Consider the following 21,832-nt stretch of genomic DNA (forward strand, 5'->3'; position numbering starts at 1 on the left):
ACCCTGGGGATGTTCACAGACTGTCCCAGGATGACAGGGATGAGGGAGGAAGGTGGGGATCACTGAAAAATGGTCTTGACTTCGCGTATCACACTGATTTGGCAATGTCCTTCACAAATAGGAGTGAATACATATGATATTTGATAGATTTTACCTTCACAAGGTTTGGTTTGCGGCACCTGCACCTGCAGGCCTGGCATTGACAAGCATAGGTTGCCACTAGGTGGCAGTTAAATTCCTTAGTTGCATGGTGACCCACATCCAGGAGTGGGTGCTCTGTGCTTTATCTCAAATTGAATGCTGCACCCTTTTTCTCTGGTAAATACCTGTAAAGGCAAACATAAAGCCCTGAATTCAATTTGCCTTTTTAAGAATAATATTAGAGGGAAAGAAATATATTTAGTACCTTTCTCACTAATCCCGATTAAACCAGTTAATCCCAGTTAATCTTAGTGGGATGTTGGACAAGCTACTTCACCACTCAGTGCTTTGGTTTTCTCTTCTCTGAATGTTAATAGTTCCTGCTTTGTTGGGTAGAAATCTAATAAATAATCTAGTAAATACTCAGTAAAATTCAGTAGTAATCCCCAAACTTTATGGATGCCTCTCCTAGTGTGAAACCATTTCCTACATTTTGTTTTCAGACTCCAGGAAAACTGATCTCAAGATACCCCTGGGATGTCTTTTTCCCCCTGGCTTCTCTGTCCAGGCCAAAGCTGGCTTAGACAGTCACCTTGGGCTATTAGAACTTGTTCAAGGGGTCCCTTTGTCCCTCTGGTACTCCTGATCAGTTGTGTGTCTGCACTGGCCTCCCAATTCCTCTCCTTCGCCCAGAACAAGGAGGGCAGAATGAGTGTGTTTATGTACCCAAACCGTTGGCAATCAGAGGAAAGCAATATTTTGGGAGACGAGAAGATATCTTTCTCACCCCTTGTTACCAGTTATTTGTTAACTAACCAGTGAACCAGTACTTGTGCCAGGAAAAGATTTATTTTCTTAGAGGCCTGTTTTTTTTCACATAATGTTTTGAATAAAATTTGAATAAGGCTCTCGAACATAGATTTGTAGTGATTTTGTGGCCATGAATAACAGGAACAATAGGACGCTGAAAAAATAAAAATTGTATAATGTTAGACAGGACTTGAACACTTTTACCAGCAGAAAGCTCTGAAGAGCTATGTAGCTTATTTACATGAACGTAATCTGTATGTTTGCAAGTTAAAGCAAGGAGCTCAGGACTTCAACTTAACCAGAGCTGGAATCCTGGCGATGTTGTTATAGGCACCACGCTGGGCCTCAGTTTTCCCAACTGACAAAAGGAAATAGTACTCGTCTCATTTAGTGAGGGCCTACAGTGTGCCAGATGCCTTACTTACATACCTCAAGTACATTTTCTTATTAATGGGGACAACACCCCAAACTAGAGATTGTTATGTAATACACATTTGGCATATTGTGAGAAATAATAGTGGAAGGCAGGAAGAAGACTGTGAAGCCTCTGGCACAGGCACTCAAATGTTTATGTCTGTCTGTCTTTGCTTCCTCTCCCCTCAACTCCATGAACTTTCTTGGCTTGCTACTGTATGGAGTTAGTATTTTGCTCTGCACTAAGTCCCAGAAGTTCCAGGAAATCCCTCACTGCTTGTTGAGAAGCTAAAATGAGGGGAGTGGGGGCTGGTCCTGTGTAGCACCTTTTTTGAGATACACCACCCCCAACATGAATAGGCAGAATGGGATGCAATGCAAGAGCCAATTGTTTAGTGACTAGGAAACTACCAGACATTTTCACTCCTTCCTTTTCCCACTCACCATAATATTGGCTGATTCGTTTCTTAGACAAACATTTGTTACAACCGTTGCAGGTGATGCCTGATGTGGGATTATGGATGTAAATAATTGGGTAAGGATCCTGTCTTCAAGAGCTCCTGGTCTAAGAGATAAGATGACATGTAGAGATAGAAACCTACAAATCTAAGGTATGGTCTGCTCAGGGTGACCAAAGAGGACAGATAAGGTGCTAGGAGAGCTCAAAAGACAGAAGTCATTTTGTGGTTGGGGACAGAGTGGTGATCGTGGAAGGCTTCCTGTAGGAAGCAGCATTAATTAGAAGTAGCTACTGAGCATCAGGTCCTAGATTTGGTAGATAGGAAGGTAGGTTGGAATGTGTTAAGAAAGGAGAAAAATCACTCATTTGGTGATTCTGTCAACACATATTTAGTGTGCAGTGGCACTGGGAATTAAGTCTTCAACATGATACATGTTCCCTCAGGAACTTATAACTAGTAGGAAAGACACAGAAGAAAATAAAAAGATTACTGACTGATAGGTCATGTAAAGAAACGAAGAGTGCCAAGATAGGGATGGGATGAGCCAATCTTACCTGGGTGATCAGTAAAGGTCTCTCTAAAGAGGGAAGGTTTAAGCTGAAGCCTAAAGGATAGGAAGGAGCCAGCCATAGAAAAAGTGAGAGGAAAGGGAACAGAATCTGCAGAGGGCCTTGGTATATTTGAGGCATTTCAAGAAGACAGGTGTGACTGGAACACAGCAAGCCAGAGGAAGAATGATAGGATGAGTTTAGAGGAGCAGCCAGGAACCAGGCGGGGAAGGCCTTGGGAAGGTTAGACTTCACATCCAAGTACAATGGGAAGCCACTAAGGTTTGGAAAAGGGAGACACATAATCATCTGACAAACAGGTATCTGCTGTGTGGTGGGAGTAGGGGGTTGGGGGGGCGGTGGTCAGTGAGACCAGCTAAGAGGACTTTTCTGGGGGGTGGCCATGGGCTCATTCAAAGGTGAAGAGACACAAGAGCAGTGGCAGGGAGAGAGGAAAAGTATCCAGTTGGGCTGAGGGCAAAGTGCAGGGACTGGTAGGTGTGGTGGGAGCCACTGAAGATCCTTTGAGCCACTCTGCAAGCCCTACTGATTGGGAAGCCAGCACCAGCTTCTGAGCAGAGAAGAGATGTTAGAGCTGGGTTTTAGGGAAAAGCCCTCTGGGGGATAAAGAATGTTTACTTTTAACATTTAAATTGCTCCAGTAGCAGATAAAGGATGGACTGAAGGATTAGGGACGGGGTGGGGGTGCTGGAGGATCTATGAAAAGAAAAGGCCAGAGAGGGAAACAGTATGGGGCCAAGGAGGGATCCAACAGGGCTATGTGGTTTCTTGGGTGGGAGATAGTTCAGGCTCATACATGCTAAGGTCTCTTCCAAAGGGTGAGACCGCTGGGATAGCAGGAATAAAGGGAAGAGTAAAGAGTGACTGTTGGTTTTTATCAGGTCAAGGCTTGGGCCAGTCTCTTCAGGGTCTCTGAGCCTCGCTTTCTCCCTGGGTCTGTAAAGGGAGAAGGAGAAGGGAGAGTGGCCAGAGCCTAGACTCACTTGTTAAGGGCCCAAGCCCGAATATTTCTATTGTCTGCCTAAACAGCCAGGTGGTGGTGAGGGCAGCTGTGTGCTCAGGGAAGCCTGTGTCAGTTCGTGGGCTCTGCTGGTTGTAGGGGGTCCAAGGGAGGGCAAGACCCCCAGGTTGTGAGAAGAGGGGTGGTTCCAGCCCGGTTTCAGCCCAGTTTCCCAATGCCCAGCCCTTGAGAACCATCAACGCCTCGGGTTACCTGCCGCAGCCTGCGAAAGTGGCCAGCGGCGGGTATCGTAATCCCCGTCTCACAACCGAGGAAACAGGTTCAGGCAGGCGCAGCAGTACCTGGGCGGTACACAGCTCCTTAGTGCCAGTGTAGGCGGAAGGCAAAGCTTCCCACAGGCTCCGGCACAACAAGCTACCAGGCTGAAAACCACAACTCCCAGAATGCCACTCGGAGGGGGGCAGGAACCGGAAGTTGGCCCGGAGGCGGGGCCTGACGTGCGCCGCCGAGACTGCGCGAGGTGAGGGATTCAGGTACACCTGGGGCTCGTTGGGTGGACGGACGTGGGGCCAAAGGGGTCTGACTTGGGGCTGCCGCCTGGTTCGTAGGTGGGACAGATGTCGGGAAGCGACCTTCGACAGTCGTGTGGCCTGGTGTCCTCCACCTTCTTGGTGCTTTCCCTTTCTGCCACCCTTCGCACTAGCAGGCTGTGGGCCAGACGGGGCCCACAGGCGGGGTACTCTCGGGCCTGGGGTCTTGGTGTTCTCGTGCTGAAGGTGCCAGAGGACTGGAGCCAGCTTCGGTGGACTAAAACTTAGAAAATGAGAGACGCAAACAGTTGTGCAGACAGAGGCTGGCCCGTCACTTAGGGCCCAGCGATATGCTCCTCAGGTGGGATTTGGGTTAGAAAAGGTCTGAGGCTTCTCTCAACTCAGAGATGGGGATGGGTGGAGAATTTATTAAGTCAGTAAGTATTTATTGAGCGTCTGTTATGTACCAAGCCCTTTTCTAGGCATATAGGATAGAATAGTGGACGAAACAAACAGAACACCTGCTTACGTTATAAGAATGGGGAAGTTCAGACAATAAAACATGTGCCATGTTGAACAGTGATATCAGAATAAATTGAGGCAGGTAGCCATATAATTATCTAGGGGAAGAGCATTGGAGGTAGACACGACAGCAAGTGCAAAGGCTCTGAGGTGGGAATATCCTTAAGTATGTTAGGAGCAGCAAGCAGACCAGAGAGTGCAGAGGACACTCGATGCGGGAGGTAGATCTTAATGAGCAGTATAGGCCATTGTAAGGATTTCAGTTATGTACTGTAAGTGAAATGGAGAATACTGCATAGTTCTGAGCAGAAGGGTAACAATCATAAAACATTTAGGTTGCTTGTGTTCTGCAAGGCTCAGTGCTGAGTACTGGGGGTGCGCACCTGAATTCTTTATCCTCTCTTCCCTGGAAGAGCTTGTAACGTAGTGGAGAAACAGACCAACTGTCAGTCAAGGCTGAGGTAGATAATTGGAGCCCCATGGAGGCAGAATGGACATCATTCCCAAATCCTCAGCATGTAACTTTGTTAAATGATTGAGTAATTGAATAATTCCAGTACTTGGTCCTGGACCTGTAATGGAGGCTCAGAAAACATTTTGTAATGAAATGAAATGCTAAATCTGGGCATAGATAATGTCTCACACAGATTAAGAAGGTTTGTTTTTCTGTGATGCCCAATTTCATGTTTGCTTTCTGAGAATCACTAGATAGCAAGGCTCTATTCAGTATTTACTGAGCTTCCATTTTGTGCCAGACCTTGTGCTGGCCACTGAAGATACAAAGATGAAAAAGATATGGTCCCTGCCCAATCTGCTATATTTCAGACTCTTTGGTAGTGGTTGGAATTGCCTTCATTTGATTTTCAATATTGCTGTATCCCAAGATCCTCAGGGACTATAGGAACTTGGGGAGGTCTGAGATACAAGGAGGGGACTAGGAAGAAGGGAATGGGGGTGGTAGTGGTAAAATTCAGTTCAGTTCAACAAACATTTATTCAAACACTGCTGTTTGCAAGGTTCTACATTGTGAGCTCTTACAGTATTTACGTAAATATAAGTACACAGTCCCTCCTGCAAAGGAATGCAGTTTGATGAGAGAGAAAACATGAGCACAGACCTTCCAGTTTTCTAAACAGCAGCGGAAAACTCAGCAGCCCCTCCAGCTACTTCAACCCTAGCTCTCTTTTCTCCTTCTCAGCCAGACTTCTCCAATGAGACATCTACATTCATTGCCTCTCAGTCGTTCCCCAAAAGGGTCTGACAAAGAGGAGGAGCTCAATGGATATTTATTGACTGAACGAATGGACAAACAGATGAGAATACAAAATGCTTTGGAGTTCAGAGGAGGGAAAGCACATGGCTGTTAAACTGGCATTCATTTAACAAATTGGTGTTTTCTCACCCTAATAAAATGAGGTTGTTAGGTGTTGGACCAGTTTATCTTAAAGTTTTCATTTTTCTGTTTTGAATGCCTAAATGCAGAAAAATGCAGATGACTCTGATGATGGGCACAACAAAACTTTTTCAGTCATCTAAAGGAACGGGTATAATGAGACTGGCTATCTTTTCTTAAAGATATTTCTAATCAACATTGCCATTCATATGTGAACAGTGCAGTGCTTCTGAAATGCTTAAGAATAACTTGGCCTTTTCCTTGTTTTTCTAGAAATAATATGTACACTACTAAATTTTGTGTATGCCTTAAATTCATAGTGACACAGTCAATGGTATAAATAAATACATTAAAATTTGTACTGAGTATTAAAGAAAGGACTTCTGAGCATAAGTAAACTTTAGCCTGTGCAGGAAAATGAACACAAATTTCTAATCTGTAATTTTGAAAATCTAGAATGTAATTTACTTGGCCATATTCAGGAATATATCTGGTGGTTAAATGTTTACATGATGTGTGATGAATACCCCAAAACTGCTCAGAAGACTTACCTTTTTAGAAAGCCTGAAAGAACAGCACTGGAAGAGATTGAATAGCCCGTATTTCATGAGTAGTTGCTCCATGTCAGGCAAATGAAATAGGTCTAGTTCTTGCAACAGTCCTGGGATGTAGTATTATCCCATCTCAAAGAACCAGTGACAGAAAGTTAAGTGCTTTGGCTGTTATCCTACTACTCACAGGTAGCAAGCTGGGAAGCATGGCTAAATCCTAGGACTGCTATGTTTCCAGTACAACAGCCTATTATGTCTAAATGAAAAACAACTAGGGGCTCCTGAGTGGCTCAGTCAGTTGTGTCCACCTTCAGCTTGGGTCATGATCTCACAGTTCGTGAGTTCGAGCCCCGTCATTGGGCTCTGCTGACAGCAGCCTGGAGCCTGCTAAGGATTCTGTGTCTCCCTCTCTCTCTGCCCCTCCCCTGCTCACATTCTATCTGTCTCTCTCAAAAGTAAACATTTAAAAAAAATTTTTTTTAATGAAAAACAACTAAAATTTGGCCTCATTTTGAGCATTTGATGGAGTATAAGAAAACAGTATGAGCTTAACACTAGAAATGTTTGCTAGTAACAGGAGTCAGAACATTAGAGAACTAAATATAATCCTCGGACTCTACTTGTCTCTGTAGTGGGCAATATTTATATAGTTAATATAAATGCAGTTTATTGGTTTATGAATTTTAGAAACCACCAAGGGAATAGACAGAGCCCAAGAGGGTTAATTTTGATGACACATCACAATGTAGAGCCTGTCTTAAATATGTAAAATTAAAGCCTCAGCTTACCAAATTGGAACATTAAGGGTGGAAGAGAGGGAGAGGGAAAGATTAGGGTGTTTATTTTCAGAGCCTAACCTTAAGGAGTCAGAGGGTAATACATAAGATTGTTGAACAAGAAGTAGAAATTTAAAGGATATTCTTAAACATAGTAAAGATGTCTTCTGGTAATTGTCATGACAGAGGTATGGGTATTGGACTTACCTTCTGATAAAAAAGCTGTAAAACTGGACAGATTATATGAAGAAACTGTTTTCAGCATTGGACAATAAGCAGGACAAGACTGTTATCTTTGAGAGAAGTGGATTTGAGATGGACTATAGGCTTAAATGTAAAAACTAAAATTATAAAGATATTTCTAGAAAGCAACATAGAATATCTCTGTGCTTTTTGGGTAGGCAAAGATTTCTTAGAAGACACAGAAAGCATTCACTTTTATAGTTAATAAAAAAATAAAGTTAAAAAGTTAAAGAAATAAAGTTAATTAAAAATTAGACTTGGTCAAAATTTAAAATTTCTGCTTAACAAAAGCCTTGTTAAGAAAATGCACGGGCAGGCCACACACTGGGAAAACCTCTTCTCAATACCCATGTCTGAAAAAAGACTTGTATCCAGAAATATGATAAACTTCAACAGTTCATTAATAAAAAGATAATTCAAAAATGAGCAGAAGACTTGATCAGAAATCTTACGAAGATATATTATGAATGGCCAATAAATTACATGAAAAAGTGCTTAATATCATTAACAATCAAAGAAATTCAAATTAAAACACAGCTAGGTTCCACTACACAAGAATGGCCAAGATTAAGAACTCTGGCAACAGCAAATGTTGGTGATGCTGCAGATCATCTGGAAGTCTGATTTGTTGCTGACAGCACTGTAAAGTGGTGCGGTTGCTTTGAGAAACTGGTGGCAGTCTTTTGTGAGTTAAATAGGCGACTATCCTATGCCCCATCAACTCTACTGTTAGGTACTTAGCCAACAGATATGAAGACATATGTCCACAAAAACACTTGTGTGAGAATGTTCTTAGCAACTTTATTCATAGTAGTCCCAAATTGGAAAAATCTCAAATGTTCATCAATAGAGAAATAAATTATGGTATATTCATACAATGGAATTCTGCTCAGCAATTAAAAGGAATAAACTACTAATACATGAAGTAACATGTATGATTCTCAAACACGTTGAGGGGGAAAATGTCAATGTCAGTGTTTGAATCCATTTATATGATGTTTTATAATAGGCACAGTTAATCTATGGTTATAGAAAAAAAACAATGGTTGCTTTTGTCGGGTTGTGGGAATGGGATGGAGATTGACTTGCAAAGTGCAGAAGGAAAGGAACATTCTGGAGTGATAGAAATGTTCCATATCTTGGGGCACCTGGGTGGCTCAGTCGGTTAAGCATCCAACTTTGGCTCAGGTCATGATCTTGTGGCTCACCGGTTCAAGCCCCACATTGGTCTCTGTGCTGACAGCTCAGAGCCTGGAGCCTGCTTTGGATTCTCTGTCTCCCTCTCTCTCTGGCCCTTCCCCTCTCAAGCTCTGTCTCTCTCTCTCTCTCTCAAAAATAAATAAACATTAAAAAAAAAAGAAGAATGACTAAAAAGTTAAAAAAAAAAAAAAAAAGAAATGCTCCATATCTTGATGAGGGGGTAAGTAACACACCTATGCTTTTGTTAAAAACTCATTGAGCTGGTATGTTCTCTCCACACACACAATATTGAGCTGTACCCTAACCTTTGGGTTTTACTGTATATAAAATATACCTCAAAAAAATTTAAAAGTCAGTGTAACAGAAAAATAAGAGGGGATATTATGAGTGATTTGAATTCTAGTGTTTCATAGGGAGTTGATAAAAGTTAAAGTTGATTCAAGAAGTAATGGAAGGCATATGATTTCAGGATAAGGAGTTAATTACCGGATGAACTAAAAAGACCTGATTAACAGGTTGGCACTAGAGGTGGAAGGGATTGGAATGAGGATCATTACTTTTCATTATAAATCTTTTTTTTTTTTTTTTTTTTTACCATATGCATGGATCATATTACATACATTAGCTTTTGCAAAGATATACTTTTCCGAAGATGGTGGAAATGCACTGGACTCAGAGGTGCAGCCATAAACGATGGACATATGTGACACTTAACTGTAGACTAGAGTGGTTTTTTTAATTTTTAGAGAGAGAGAGTGTGAGTGGGGGAGGGGGCACAGGGAGAAAGTGAGAATCTTAAGCAGGCTCCACACTCAGCCTGGAGCCAGACATAGGGCTCAGTCTCAACAACTGTGAGATCATGACTTGAACTGAAATCCAGGGTCAGACGCTTAACTGAGCCACCCAGGTGCGCCTAGAACATTTTTTACTTACAACCTTTGCAGGGATTTTGAACAGCAGTTTGAAATTATGGCACTTGTTTAGTGTGCCATAGCAATGGGTTCTCCATATTTTCCTACCTCAGCACTTCTGATGGATATTAAGTTTTCTCACTGGTGACTGTGGCTTTCAGCTGCAGTGATACTTAACTGAGTTGGGAGAAGGAATACATAGTTTGGAAAAACAAATTGTGATACATCACCAGCAACCTAGAATTCTTGGTTTCGGGTAACTCTTCACCATATGTTTTTTGGCTAGCTCTTACCTTCCTAGGATATTTCTAGTAGTGGACTTCACATAGAGTAGGTGTTCAATAAATGTTTGCTAAAGGAATAGTTCTAAATATAAACTGAAACATAAAGGAGGAGGTGGCTTTTGCCATTTCTGTCCCACCCTCAACTACTACATGCATTTTGAAGAACACAGTAAATGACTTGACCACCTGTGTCACTGCAGCAGTGAATCATTGGTGATTGCTAGGAGCTGTCAGGAGCTATGCTTGTCTTCTAAAAAGTGGATTTAGCCTCCTTGGTACTGAAACATTTCTGGGCTGACCCATTTCTCTGGAAGACACAGACACTTTTCTCCATTCAATAAGTCTGTGTTAATATTTCCCACATGTCTACTCCTTCAGGAACACAGTAATGCTATTTGACATTGGGATGCAGGGAAATACCTCTGTAGGTGAAATAAGGTGACGTCTCACATAATTGTGCCTTTTTCTGACTTGGGTGAAGAGGACAGAAGACTAAGCACATGGACTGGAAATTGGAAGGGAGTGCTCGGAAAACAGACTCACGCGTGCTGCAGGAGCAAGAAGTCATCCTAGAGGACACAGGTGAAGACAGCATCTCTGAAAGCTTCCAGCTTCTACAGATTGATGTGGAATGTGAGCATCTGGAGGGAGAGACACTGCCCACAGGCAGTGCAATGTGGTGCTCAGTAAGTGCAGCGAGTTGCCTGGCCGTGGGCTTTGCGATGGTGCTATGTCCCAGAGACCCCTGTTCTGAGGGTAGGTACTAGTAACAGACTAGGAATGAGTTTGGTGTGCTCTAAAATTGGATGAGTTTCCTCCTACTGGTTTAAGGTTTCAGTTCCACTTGAGTCATAAGAAAAGTATATAAAGTGCAAGAGGAATTTGTTTTAAGTGTATTTGTTTATTTTGAGAGGGAGAGAGAGAGCACGAGACGGGGAGTGACAGAGAAGGAGAGAGAGAGAATCCCAAGCAGGCTCTGCGCTGTCAAAACAGAGCCCTACGCAGGGCTCGAACCCACAAACTGAGATCATGACCTGAGCTGAAATCAAGAGTCGGACACTTAATCGACTGAGCCAGCTGGGAAGAGGAGTTTTTGATACACCTCAGAAGGGTCAGGAAATCTAAGCTCTGCTTTAGGCCCTGTCCCTAATACGTTTACTTTGGGCATATCACTTCTCTTTTCTGGGGCTCTGCTTTCTCTTAACACAATCCAGTCTTTTTTTTTTTTTTTTTTAAGACTAATATCTTTGTTCTCTCCTAACTTTAAATCTAACTTAAAAAATAAGTAATTGTTTTGAATATTCATTTTCCTTTTTGTGGCTTACGAAATTCTCAAACAATTTTGTTTTCTCGATGACGTAAGAAAAATGTCCAAAGAAAACAGAGACACTGGGAAAAGATAGTTGCAGCAAAGAAGAGCAAAAGAAAGCAAGAAAAAGAAAGAAGAAAGGCCAATCGTGTAGAAAATTCAGGTAAAAATAAATCTGATTGCTGGTGTAGTCATTTATCTCTTTACGGACTAGTATCTGCATGTTCTTAGGAGAGTAGGAATATTGTTTTGAAGGAAAAACAAACCTCTTGGAGGTAGGACCTGTTGTTCTGTTTTTGGGGGAATCAAAGTTTCAAAGACAGCAAAGTTTAAGGCTGCCCTGAAACACATAGTGAACATATGTGTTTATAAGCTCAGAAGTAGAAGGAATGATAACCACAGGAGCTAACATTTATTGAGTGCTATGTGCTAGGTTCATTGCTAAGAATTTTACATGGCTTACCCTGAGGGGTAGGTGCTTTTATTATCCCCATTTAGTAGGTGAAGAGACTGAGGCTCAGAAATTAAATAATGTGCCTAAGACTATCTAGTAATAATAAGTAAATGGACTGAACTCTGAGTTAGACTCAGCAATGTACTCCAGAGCCCACATCCCTCACCATTCAGCTGCACCCAAATGAATAAATATCTTGTATGAGTTTCAAGTTTCTCTTTATGTACAAAAAAGATCACTTGGCTAGGGAGATTCTTTTCCAACTGAATGTATTCCTCTGTTTTCCCACTTTTACTCCTTTTTGATATTTCTACTTCAGGCATCTGCCCCCAGCACAGCAAACGTTTTCTGAGATCCTTAACCAAGGAGAGACTTTTGGAAGCCAAACACTCAGGACCAAGACTCTGTATTGATTTGAGTATGACCCACCACATGTCTAAGAAGGTAGGACATCCATTAAGCTCTGAATTCCTGCTCACATGAGGGACGTCCAGAAGGGAACAGCTTTGACAAAGAGCAGGACCACTTCCAGCCTCTGTAATTCCGTAGTAAACCAGCAAAAGTGTTTAGTTTTCTACACATGGCTTCTCAGCTCAAATTGGCTGTTATAAAGAATCAGGAAGAGAATAGATACCCTCTGGTTTAGTCTGCAAATTTTATCTGATCTTCTGTTTTGAGCCCCACCTTGTTGTCTCAGTGTTCATGGTGTCCCCGGTCTAGATGGAGCCTTTCATGTTCAGTCCTCCAGAAATGAAATCTGGCTTTCTACTGGGGAGAGGAATATTTGCCTAGTTGCATGTTGATGAGATGACCTTGTAGGAGGTCTTCCTATAACATACGTGTTTTAATCGTTTTCCATTCACCCCATTGGTAAAGGAGGGATTCCACGCTAGGGTTTTGGGGATGGCTGAAGAAAACACACTTGACATTGGACAGATAAGAATGATAGCAGTTTATTAGTCACGTGTACTCAGCCCAGGGGGAGGAGGACACTGCATGCCATGCAGGACCACATGGGATTATACTTGGGGACAGAATGAACAACCAGGGGCTGTGGGAGGCAGGCTTTGTAGTGTCACGAGGGTGGGGTACTCCCTGGTTCCTGCAGGAAGATGTGATTAATTTTCTGGGAATAACTCCATGGGCTGGCAGGGAATTGAAACTCACTGCTTGGGGATAAGCAGGAATTAGCCTGGTCCCTTTGACAGAAAGGATTGTTTAGCTGGGGGACCTTGTCTATGGGAGCAGAACTGGGGGAAGAGCTTGCATTTATTTGGACTTTCAGGGCCTACCTGGTTTCACCAGATGTCTAGGAAACACACAGTATTGGGCCTTAATTTTTGGCCTTCCACCAAAAACCAGGTTTTTCTGTTTGCCAGCATCTCTGTCGTATATGCTGGTGTTTGCATGTTTTTCAGAGAAACTAGGAAGACTGAAGATTTGGGGTTCGTACATGGAACCTCTAAGTATAGCCCTCTGAAAAGGTCAACCAAGAATTTTCTACTGTTTATTTTAATTGAGATCAGATTAAATCAAATCCAGAGTGTTTTTTTCTCTCCTGACCCAGATCAGGCCAGATTGTGAAACTACTTTTCTTAAGGTGATGTCTCTGAATCAGGATGGAAAGTTAAAACCTCTGACCCTGTTACATCTCCTAGAGTTAGGGTAAGGTGCCAATTTTATTTGATGGAGTATAAAACATGTCTGTTTAGTAATCTAACCTTTTAAAAATAAACAGTAAATATCACATGGTAAAATTTTAGGTATGAGCTAAAAGAACAATTCCATATATCATATTAGATATATAACAGCAGGTCCAGAAGGAGAGAGTTCAGAGTCTTTCCGTTAACTCACTATTTTTGGGCTAGTATCATTACCTTAACTTTGATCTATAAGGTGTGTGTGCCATGGAGTGTAACATGCATGCTCACATATACCCTCCGTACTCATTCTTGGAGTAAAAGGGGCCATTCTAGTTCATCAGATTTCTCAGAGTAGCATTCAGTGAACTTACTGAGTAACCATTTGTTTTGTTGTGTTTTTTTTTTGTTTTGTTTTGTTTTGGTTTATGGTATGGTATGGTTTTTTTGTTTTTTTTGTTTGTTTATTTGTTTGTTTTTTTGAGAGGGAATGCGTGAGCCCGGGAGGGGTAGAGAGAGAGGGAGAGAGTGAGAGAGAGTGAGAGAGAGTGAGAGAGAGTGAGAGAGAGAGAGAGAGAGAGAGAGAGAGAGAATGAATCTGCAGGCTCCACACTGTCAGTGCAGAGCCCAGCACAGGGCTCAGACTCATGAACTGTGAGATCATGACCTGAGCCAAAATCAAGAGTTAGATGCTTAACCAACTGAGCCATCCAGGCATCCCTAACCATTTGTTGGTAGTGAATTTAGAAAGAGTGGGCATGCTTCTAGTCTAAGTTGTCGTTATTTCTTTGAAGGAGTTAAGTAGACTGGCTGGACAGATCCGAAGGTTGTATGGTTCAAATAAAAAAGCTGACAGGCCATTTTGGATCTACCTCACTGGATTCACAACAGACAGTCACCTGTATGAAGAGTGTTTGAGGATGAATGATGGATTTTCTAGTTACCTGGTAAGCCTCATTTTGCATATTACTTGAAGTGTCATTTGAAAAGTAGATTGTATGGTAATAGTAAATTTTTTTTAACTTTTTCGTATTTTTATATAAAAATATACTAATTGTATGTTTTCACTATTGCAATCTAAAAAACTTTAGAATCTCTCATCAGTTCTTCTATTTCTAAACTTTCATCCTTCCACTGCATTGGCAGACTAATATTACCAGGTATCTAGGACTGTATTTTGTATTCTGTGTGTTGTATGCTAGACTGTATACTCCACGAATGTTTTGGGGGAAATGCTGTGACTCCTTTCTTGTTTACAGTAGTGCGTAATTAGGGAGCATGAGTTATGGGGGAAGAGAAAATCCTTATGAGATTAATGTGGACTCAAGGTGAGTTTTAGGGAGCATTCAGTTACTTTTTATCTCTTTCCCTAGGGTCCCATGAATGCAGTGATCATAATACAGGCAACAATCCAGAACACTTCCTAAGAAGTGCCACTAAAAATGTCTTGTGTGCTTGTGTTATGTAGCTGGGACTGGGTGGTGTGGACTTTCCTAGGGAGGTTCACAGAGGAAGAGAGTATGAAACGTGCCCTGTGTGGTCCTGCAGTTAGTTGTGGTCGCTGTTACTGTCTGAGTGTCCCTCCTACAGTACAGCCAGATCCTGCTTCTCTTCTCTGTGCGGGTTTTATGATTCTTGTACGTGAGCCCCACAGACCCATTCTTAGGGTCACATGGTTCCCTTGCTTTCCCATCTTCATGCCTTTCTTAGGTGATTCTCCCCATTTTCTTTGCTACTTCCTTTTGTATGTGTCTATCTCATCTCTTTTCAGAAACCATGTTCCAGCATTCCCTTCATTAGAAGGTTGTCCCTGGTGTTGTCACTCCCTCATCTGTTGCCCTGGGGCGTGCTTCCTGTACATCTGTTAGGGTGTTGTATTACTTTCTATCTTGTTTTGTAGAATGTCCTTTCTACTTCCTCTCCCCATTGAAGTACTTTGTGAGAACAGATTGTCAGACATGTGTGCCCTTGATGCACTTAGAGCCATGCCTAACAGAGAATTGATGCCTGGTAACTAGATGCTGCAGTGTGGGCTGTGTCTTAACCTAGTTCACACTACATTGGATTATTTACATTTTTCAGCTAGACATAACAGAGGAAGACTGCTTTAGTTTATTTCCTCTGGAAACCCTTGTGTACCTGACTCCTGATTCAGAACATGGTATGTACTTTCCTGCATGGATTCATGTAGCAGTTTGTTCTAAACCCTGTGTTTGATTATTCCCTGTGTCAGAATTTATTAAAGCCACCCAAGGTGTATCAAAAAAAACAAAAGGAATGAACATTAATTGCACACCTCTTATGGGTGTATACCTCACTACACTTTGCACATGTCCTACTATGTGTGCACAGCTGCACAGATCTAGGGTCTCCAGCCTCATTGGACCTTGTGACCTACCTGGCAGTCTTTCCCAGTTTCCCTGGTCAGCTCCCCTCCTTGGCCCTTCTTGGATCAATGTTAGATATGTGTTTTTTCCAGAAAATCAACTATTTCACATACTTTTCAAATTTATTGGTATTAAGTTGATCTTAGTATTCTTTCCTAATTATTTCACATTCCTCTGTAATTTTTATTTTGTCTCCTTTATGAATTCTAATGTTGATTTGAGTCGACTGCCTTTTTTTTCTTGGTTAGATATGCCAAAGCTTTGTCTTTTGAGAAAATTAGCAAATCTATTACCTTTTTGTTTCCTACTTTATTAAATTTCTACTTTTATCATTAATAATTCTTTCCTTTTACTTTCTTTGGCTTTAGAAATTATAAAACAGATTTGATCTCAATGGCCTTCATTTTTTCATTAGCTCTTGAAGATGTTGATCTAAACAAAGTTTACATCCTTGGTGGACTTGTGGACGAAAGCATCCAGAAGGTAAACATGCATTTTAGACCTAACAGCTATATTTTGAAAAGTGGGGCTTCCTTTCAGAGGTAGCTGCCCTATCATAATCTTACCCAAAAGGCCTAAGAACTCAGAATAGGAAGAAGGAACCTCTCCTGCCTCGGTTGGCCCTCCTGCTTGTGAAATTCCCTTTCTCATCAATGTTAGTGATCCTGACCTGGCAGTCCAGTCAGGAACTGGCATGGGGAGTGTTTGGTAATTACATAAAGAGCCGTTGTTGAATTTCTTTTCTCCTCTCTTCAGTTCTGCAAGGATAACTCTGATCTTGACCAAGGAAGCATTGATTCAGCATTCTTACCACCTAATTGTTCTTTATGAGAGTGGAGTTTGTTCCTTCTTAGGCCGTCTTTTCTGCTGACATAAGTTTTATCCTATAATTTTGATGTCAGTAAGACTGCAGATTTCTTTTGTTGAGTTGGAATTTTATTGGAATAATTGGAGTTTTGAAATATGTTTCTATTATACACACATTTGTTGAGATAATTGTTATTAGTTTATATCACTAATTAACATATTGCATACGCAATAAATAATGATATAATAAGGTGTATAAAAAGAACTACAGTGAGAAATAAGTCTCCCTCCTATCCTTGTCCTACAGTGCCCCCCACCTGAGCCAACCACTATTTTCTTGTGTATACTTCTTGATATAATCTATGATCACACAAGTATTTGTGGGTATATTACATATATGTATTTTTTAATATATGTGAGTGTATTTTGGATATTTTTTCATATCTGTAGAGATATACACACATATTTAATACAGGTGATACTTTTTTTAAAATTTTCTTAATGTTTTATTTAGTTTTGACTGAGAGAGAGAGAGACACAGAGCATGAGCGGGGGAGGGGCAGAGAGAGAGGGAGACACAGAATCCGAAGCAGGCTCCAGGCTCTGAGCTGTCAGCACAGAGCCTGATGCGGGGCTCGAACTCACAGACCGCAACATCATGACCTGAGCCGAAGTTGGACACTCAACCGACTGAGCCACCCAGGCACCCCAATACAGGTGATACTTAACTGAATTGCATTTATTCTAAAAAAGTTAGTGCTCTGGGGTGCCTGTGTAGCTCAGTTGGTGGAATGTCTGACTCTTGGTTTTGGCTCAGGTCATAATCCCAGGGTCGTGGGATCGAGCTCCTCATTGGGCTCTGTGCTGAGTGTGGAGCCTGCTTAGGATTCTCTCTCCCTCCCTGTCTCTCCCTCTGCCACTCTCCCCCACTCTCTCTCTCAAATAAATAAAATGAAAAAAAAAAAAGGTCAGCATTCCATGATTCATAGTGATAATCTAAAAAACAGGTGGGGGGTGGAGATAGAAGAATGCTAGAATGCTGGGTATTAGGAGCGCCTGGGTGGCTCAGTCAGTTAAACATCTGACTCTTGATCTCGGCTCAGGTCATGATCTCATGGTTTGTGAGACGCAGCCCCGCTTCAGGCTCTGCACTGACAGCGCAGAGCTTGCTTGGGATGCTCTCTCCCTCTCTATGTCTGTCCCCTGCTCGCGTGTACCCTTTCTCTCTCAAAATAAATAAACATTAAAAAAAAAAAAAAAAAAAAGAATGCTAGCTGTTAAATGAGAAATACATAATAGAATTGAAAAATCATTATTTTGTTACTCCCAGTATAATCACTGATTGACGGAACTGATTGAACAAAAAGCGTGGGAGAACTGGCTATTCACACAGTCTCCCATGTGTTGCCCCACACATCACAAAGGCACAAATGTGCCATTAGAATGAAGTGAACTGGAGGTCACCATCTTACCAGATGTTCAAACTTAGAATCGCCAGTGTTGACACTATGTGCCTCCCAATGTGATGGAATCTCACTTGCAAAGTGTTCTTACTGAAAACTGTTTAAACTACATTTAATCATGAAGAAACAGGATGTGAGGCATTCTGCAAAACAGTTGGACCACATTTTAAAAAAAACCAGTGTAATGAAAACGGAAATAGTTAGGGGGCTGTTATAGATTAAAAGAGATTAAAGAGACATAACAGCCAAATGCAGTCTCCCACAGCAGAGTGACAGCTTTTTCTTTTGAGTCAGAAAAGTCTAGAAGGTCAGTGAGCAGGGTACGATCAGTGATGTGCAGTTTTAATACATTGTCTTCTCTTATCGCTCCAGTCGTGTTTAAACTGAAAAGTAATTGGCACAATGATTTGCCACACGTATAGAACTTTTTGGTTGTTACTGCAGAGTTTGGCTTTCACACAGAAAATATGCTGAGAACATTTCTTCAAGGGGAATTGTTTTATCTTTAAGTGTTCAGAGGAGCAGAAGCTAGACTGTGAGCTCCTCCAGGGCAGCATCCAAGTGTCTTACTAACTTTGAATTCTTGTACTCCAGTTCAAAATGATTGTAAAAGAATAGACTTAAAAAAAACCCACCTAGACCATATATGCAAAGGGATCTTATTCTTCAAAGAAGTCTTTTGAGCAGCTGTACCTTTATGTTATCTGAATCGCACCACATAACACATTTTGGAAGTTCTCTCTTGGAATTGTTTTATGTGAGTCTGAGAAGCAGGTGGTCCAGTGTCAGGACAGAGGTGCTAGGTCTGCTTCATGCTGCTCCAGCTGGTCAGACCACACTGTTGGTGGCCAGTCGATCATGACACAGTGGTAAAGGACAGTGACAAGCTGCAACAAATTCAGACGAGTTTGGCCTGAATGATGAAGAGACTCAAGGGGGAGGCGACAGAACTGAGACTGCCAGAAGGATGCACAGGGCATGATCCCTGCTGTGGAGTACCTGAATGGCCATCTTGTGGAAGAGACATTTTACTTGCTTGGTATGGTCCTGGGGGGATGGGACTAGAAAAATTAGTGGAAGCCTCAGGGAAAACAGAAAATTTGGCTCCCTGTCAAGAATTTCCTATTAATCCATACTGTCAAAAGTAGAATAGGTTTCCCCAGGATGCCTGTCATAAGGATTGTCCCTTTCAGGACAGAGGCCACTTGGAAGAGAGGCCATACGGATAGACCAACATTGGATAGATGATCGGAATAGAATAATTAACTATTGAGGCCCCTTCCAATAGTTAACTATTGGAAGTAATCTATACCAGTAATCTAACCAGTAATCTAAACCTTTCTTTTTAGTCCTGAAATTGTAAGTAGGTAGATGATCTCTCCAGAGCTTCTTACGAAGTGGCAAATATAATTTAAATTTGAGTTCATGACTCAGGGACATCTTTAAAGGGATATTAGTTATTGTACTCTGACCCTAAATGGCCTCAGATTTTGGGTTTTTTTTAGTTTTTATGACTGCTTTCTGCAGTTTTCAGATCCCTTCCTTTTACTTGGGCTCAGTGCTCTCACACCTTACTGCTGTTTTGTATCTGACTTGAATCCTTTCTCCCTTTTCTCTAATTTGCTGCTGTCAAATGGCTATGGGCTGAAAACTCCAGATCCAGAATTACATCTTACCGACTGAGGGTCAGGAGTGTTCTCCTCGGGTTGATTAGATTGCTTGAACTTTTGGATGCAGATTGTGGCTGCAAATAAATATGCCTCTTTTTACTTATTTCCTTCTTGGTTGTAAATAGTAATAAATGGAAGCTAGTAGATAGATGACTCCCAAGTGAGTGAGATGTCTGCTGCACAAGCCATTTCTTACTTAGAACAGGTAAATACTCTTCATTGTCTGCAGTTCCTTCATTCTCCCTTAGGCTACTGATTTTTAATACTTACCATTTAATTATGATTACAGATGATCATAATTATACAGATGGAAATTGGAGTGGTGGTAAATGGGGTTTCTCATAATTTGCTATGCATATTACAATGAGAATATCTTTATCATTTTCACAAGAAAAAGATTTAACTGTGATTTACAGAAGGTGACATTTCAAAAAGCCCAAGAGCACTCTGTCAAGACAGCCCGCTTGCCAATCCAGGAATACATGGTCAGATGCCAGAATCGGAAAAACTATCATTCAGAGATCTTGGCCATCAATCAAGGTACTGCTTACATGGCCCACGCTTTTTTTTTTTTTTTTTTTTTTTAAGTTTATTTATTTAATTTGAGAGAGACAGCGTGAGTAGGGGAAGGGCAGAGAGAGAGAGAGAGAGAGAGAGAGAGAGAGAGAGAATCCCAAGCAGGCTCCATGTGGTCAGCGCAGAGCCTGATGTGGGGCTCAAACCCATGAAACTGTGAGATCATGACCTGAGCCGAAACCAAGAGCTGGACGCTTAACCAACTGAGCCACCCAGGCGCCCCTCACTTGGCCCACATTTAACATGTGTTAATTCTGGTGCTGCTCCTTTGCATTATGTTTACATATAAGCGGACCTCAAAGCAGTACCCCGTGACTAATGTGCTCAGATTTTATCGCATGCAGTTTGTGACAAGTATTCTAGCCTCTCAGATGCACTCGGCATTTTCTTCCTGGATCCCAACCATGTTAAAGATGGTTGAAATTGTCCACTTGGCCTAGAATGCGATGTTCAACCCAACAGTGAACTGTGAAGTCCTATTTGTCCAGAATTCAGTCCAGGAGCATCTTGGCTGCTCCCTTCCCCCCTCAGCCATTCAGAGACCCTCCTTTGTGTTCCATTATACTGTTTTCCTCTCAGTGCTGTGGCACTGTCCATTCACAGGCTCGTATCTCTCCATGTAGGCTGAGGTCCTTGTGGCAAGAGGGTCCGTGTGTGGTGCAGAGGTTTGTTAAATGAAATATTCCAGAACACCCTTTTCCTCATCAGTCATTTACTCCTTTTTTCTCAGTGTGGTCACTATTTTCTTTTTACCTTCTAACAGTCTTTGATATCCTATCTGCATACTTTGAGACTCAAAACTGGCCTGAAGCATTGAAGAAAGGAGTTTCTTCCAGAAAAGGCTACGTTCTTCAGAACTCAGTGGAGTGATGGACAGACAGCCTAAGAAGTTGCAGGGGTGGGGAAGTTGCTGAAGGTGCCTTGACAGAAAAGCGGAGCAGAGGGTGGCAATGGCACACACTTGCCTTTACTTGACATCTTGGATCTTCACTAGAATATAAGTTACTAATAACAGGGACCACATTTTACACTCTTTTCTATCTCCGAGTGCCTGGCTCACAGGAAGAGCCCAGATATATGACTAAGTAAAAAGTTTACATAACCAGGAATTAGCCCAAAACTACATGGCTTTGGATGTATTAATTCATCTTTTAGGTACCTATTTGTGAAATACCTATTCTTTAGAGATAGCTTAAATAATTAAATAATTATTATTATATCGAGTTTAATTTTCACTCAACTGGTATCATCAAGTTGTAGCACTTTCTCCAGCCTCCTCTGTTCATGGTGATTTTCCCGAACTCAGTGATACACTCTATGTGTTTTGCAGGATCCTAACCTAGCCCTGCTTTAAGCCCCCATAGCACTTTGTTCCCACTTGTAGCTCCCACCCTGTCTGTCCTGCTCTGAGTATGGAGTGGAGGGTTTCTCTCTTCCTAAAGGTAGCCTCCTAACAGGACACTTTGTGGGAGTATCTTTGTATCTTTCTGAGCCTCGTGCAAACTAGTTTCTTCATGTATATTTATAATCAACAGGCAGAATTGAAGAGCAAAAACACAGTATTGGTAAGTCTAACTTAAAAATAACCAGAAAAGAAAAAAAGTAACCAGAAAATACATTGCCTCTGACGCAAGTATGTTGGATAACCTTTCATTACACAATCTCAGTGATCCCTTTTCTCAGGTCTTAGTTACATATAGTTGCTTCAGTTACTCTGGCCAGCTTGAGTTAGTAAACTTGAAAGCTAAGCAGTTGCAAAT

The 21,832-nt window shown here is 41.6% G+C and overlaps 1 protein-coding gene and 1 long non-coding RNA gene across 7 annotated transcripts; one reads left to right on the forward strand and one right to left on the reverse strand.

Moving 5' to 3' along the window:
* Positions 1-1,039: 1,039 nt before the first annotated feature.
* On the reverse strand, positions 1,040-3,704 carry LOC122205649. The gene is made up of 3 exons (XR_006196178.1): positions 3,609-3,704; positions 1,810-1,930; positions 1,040-1,105 (listed from the first exon to the last, which is right to left on the reverse strand). It is a non-coding gene; the product is annotated as an uncharacterized LOC122205649 (long non-coding RNA).
* On the forward strand, positions 3,704-21,477 carry TRMT10B (tRNA methyltransferase 10B). Of its 6 annotated transcripts, none has more exons than XM_042914231.1 (9): positions 3,704-3,876; positions 10,248-10,452; positions 11,130-11,238; positions 11,849-11,973; positions 13,964-14,116; positions 15,252-15,330; positions 15,972-16,039; positions 19,913-20,036; positions 20,836-21,477. In XM_042914231.1, exons 1-9 carry the CDS (start codon positions 3,800-3,802, stop codon positions 20,940-20,942), a joined length of 1,047 nt encoding a protein of 348 aa, XP_042770165.1. In that variant the 5' UTR covers positions 3,704-3,799; the 3' UTR covers positions 20,943-21,477. The 6 variants fall into 6 exon arrangements, with proteins under 6 accessions (XP_042770165.1, XP_042770170.1, XP_042770168.1 ...); XM_042914232.1 differs by having other exon boundaries at positions 3,839-3,889; XM_042914236.1 differs by lacking the exon at positions 19,913-20,036.
* The last annotated feature ends 355 nt before the right edge of the window (positions 21,478-21,832 follow it).

The sequence above is a fragment of the Panthera leo genome, chromosome D4 (genome assembly GCF_018350215.1).
Source record: "Panthera leo isolate Ple1 chromosome D4, P.leo_Ple1_pat1.1, whole genome shotgun sequence".
Classification (NCBI taxonomy): Eukaryota; Metazoa; Chordata; class Mammalia; order Carnivora; family Felidae; genus Panthera; species Panthera leo.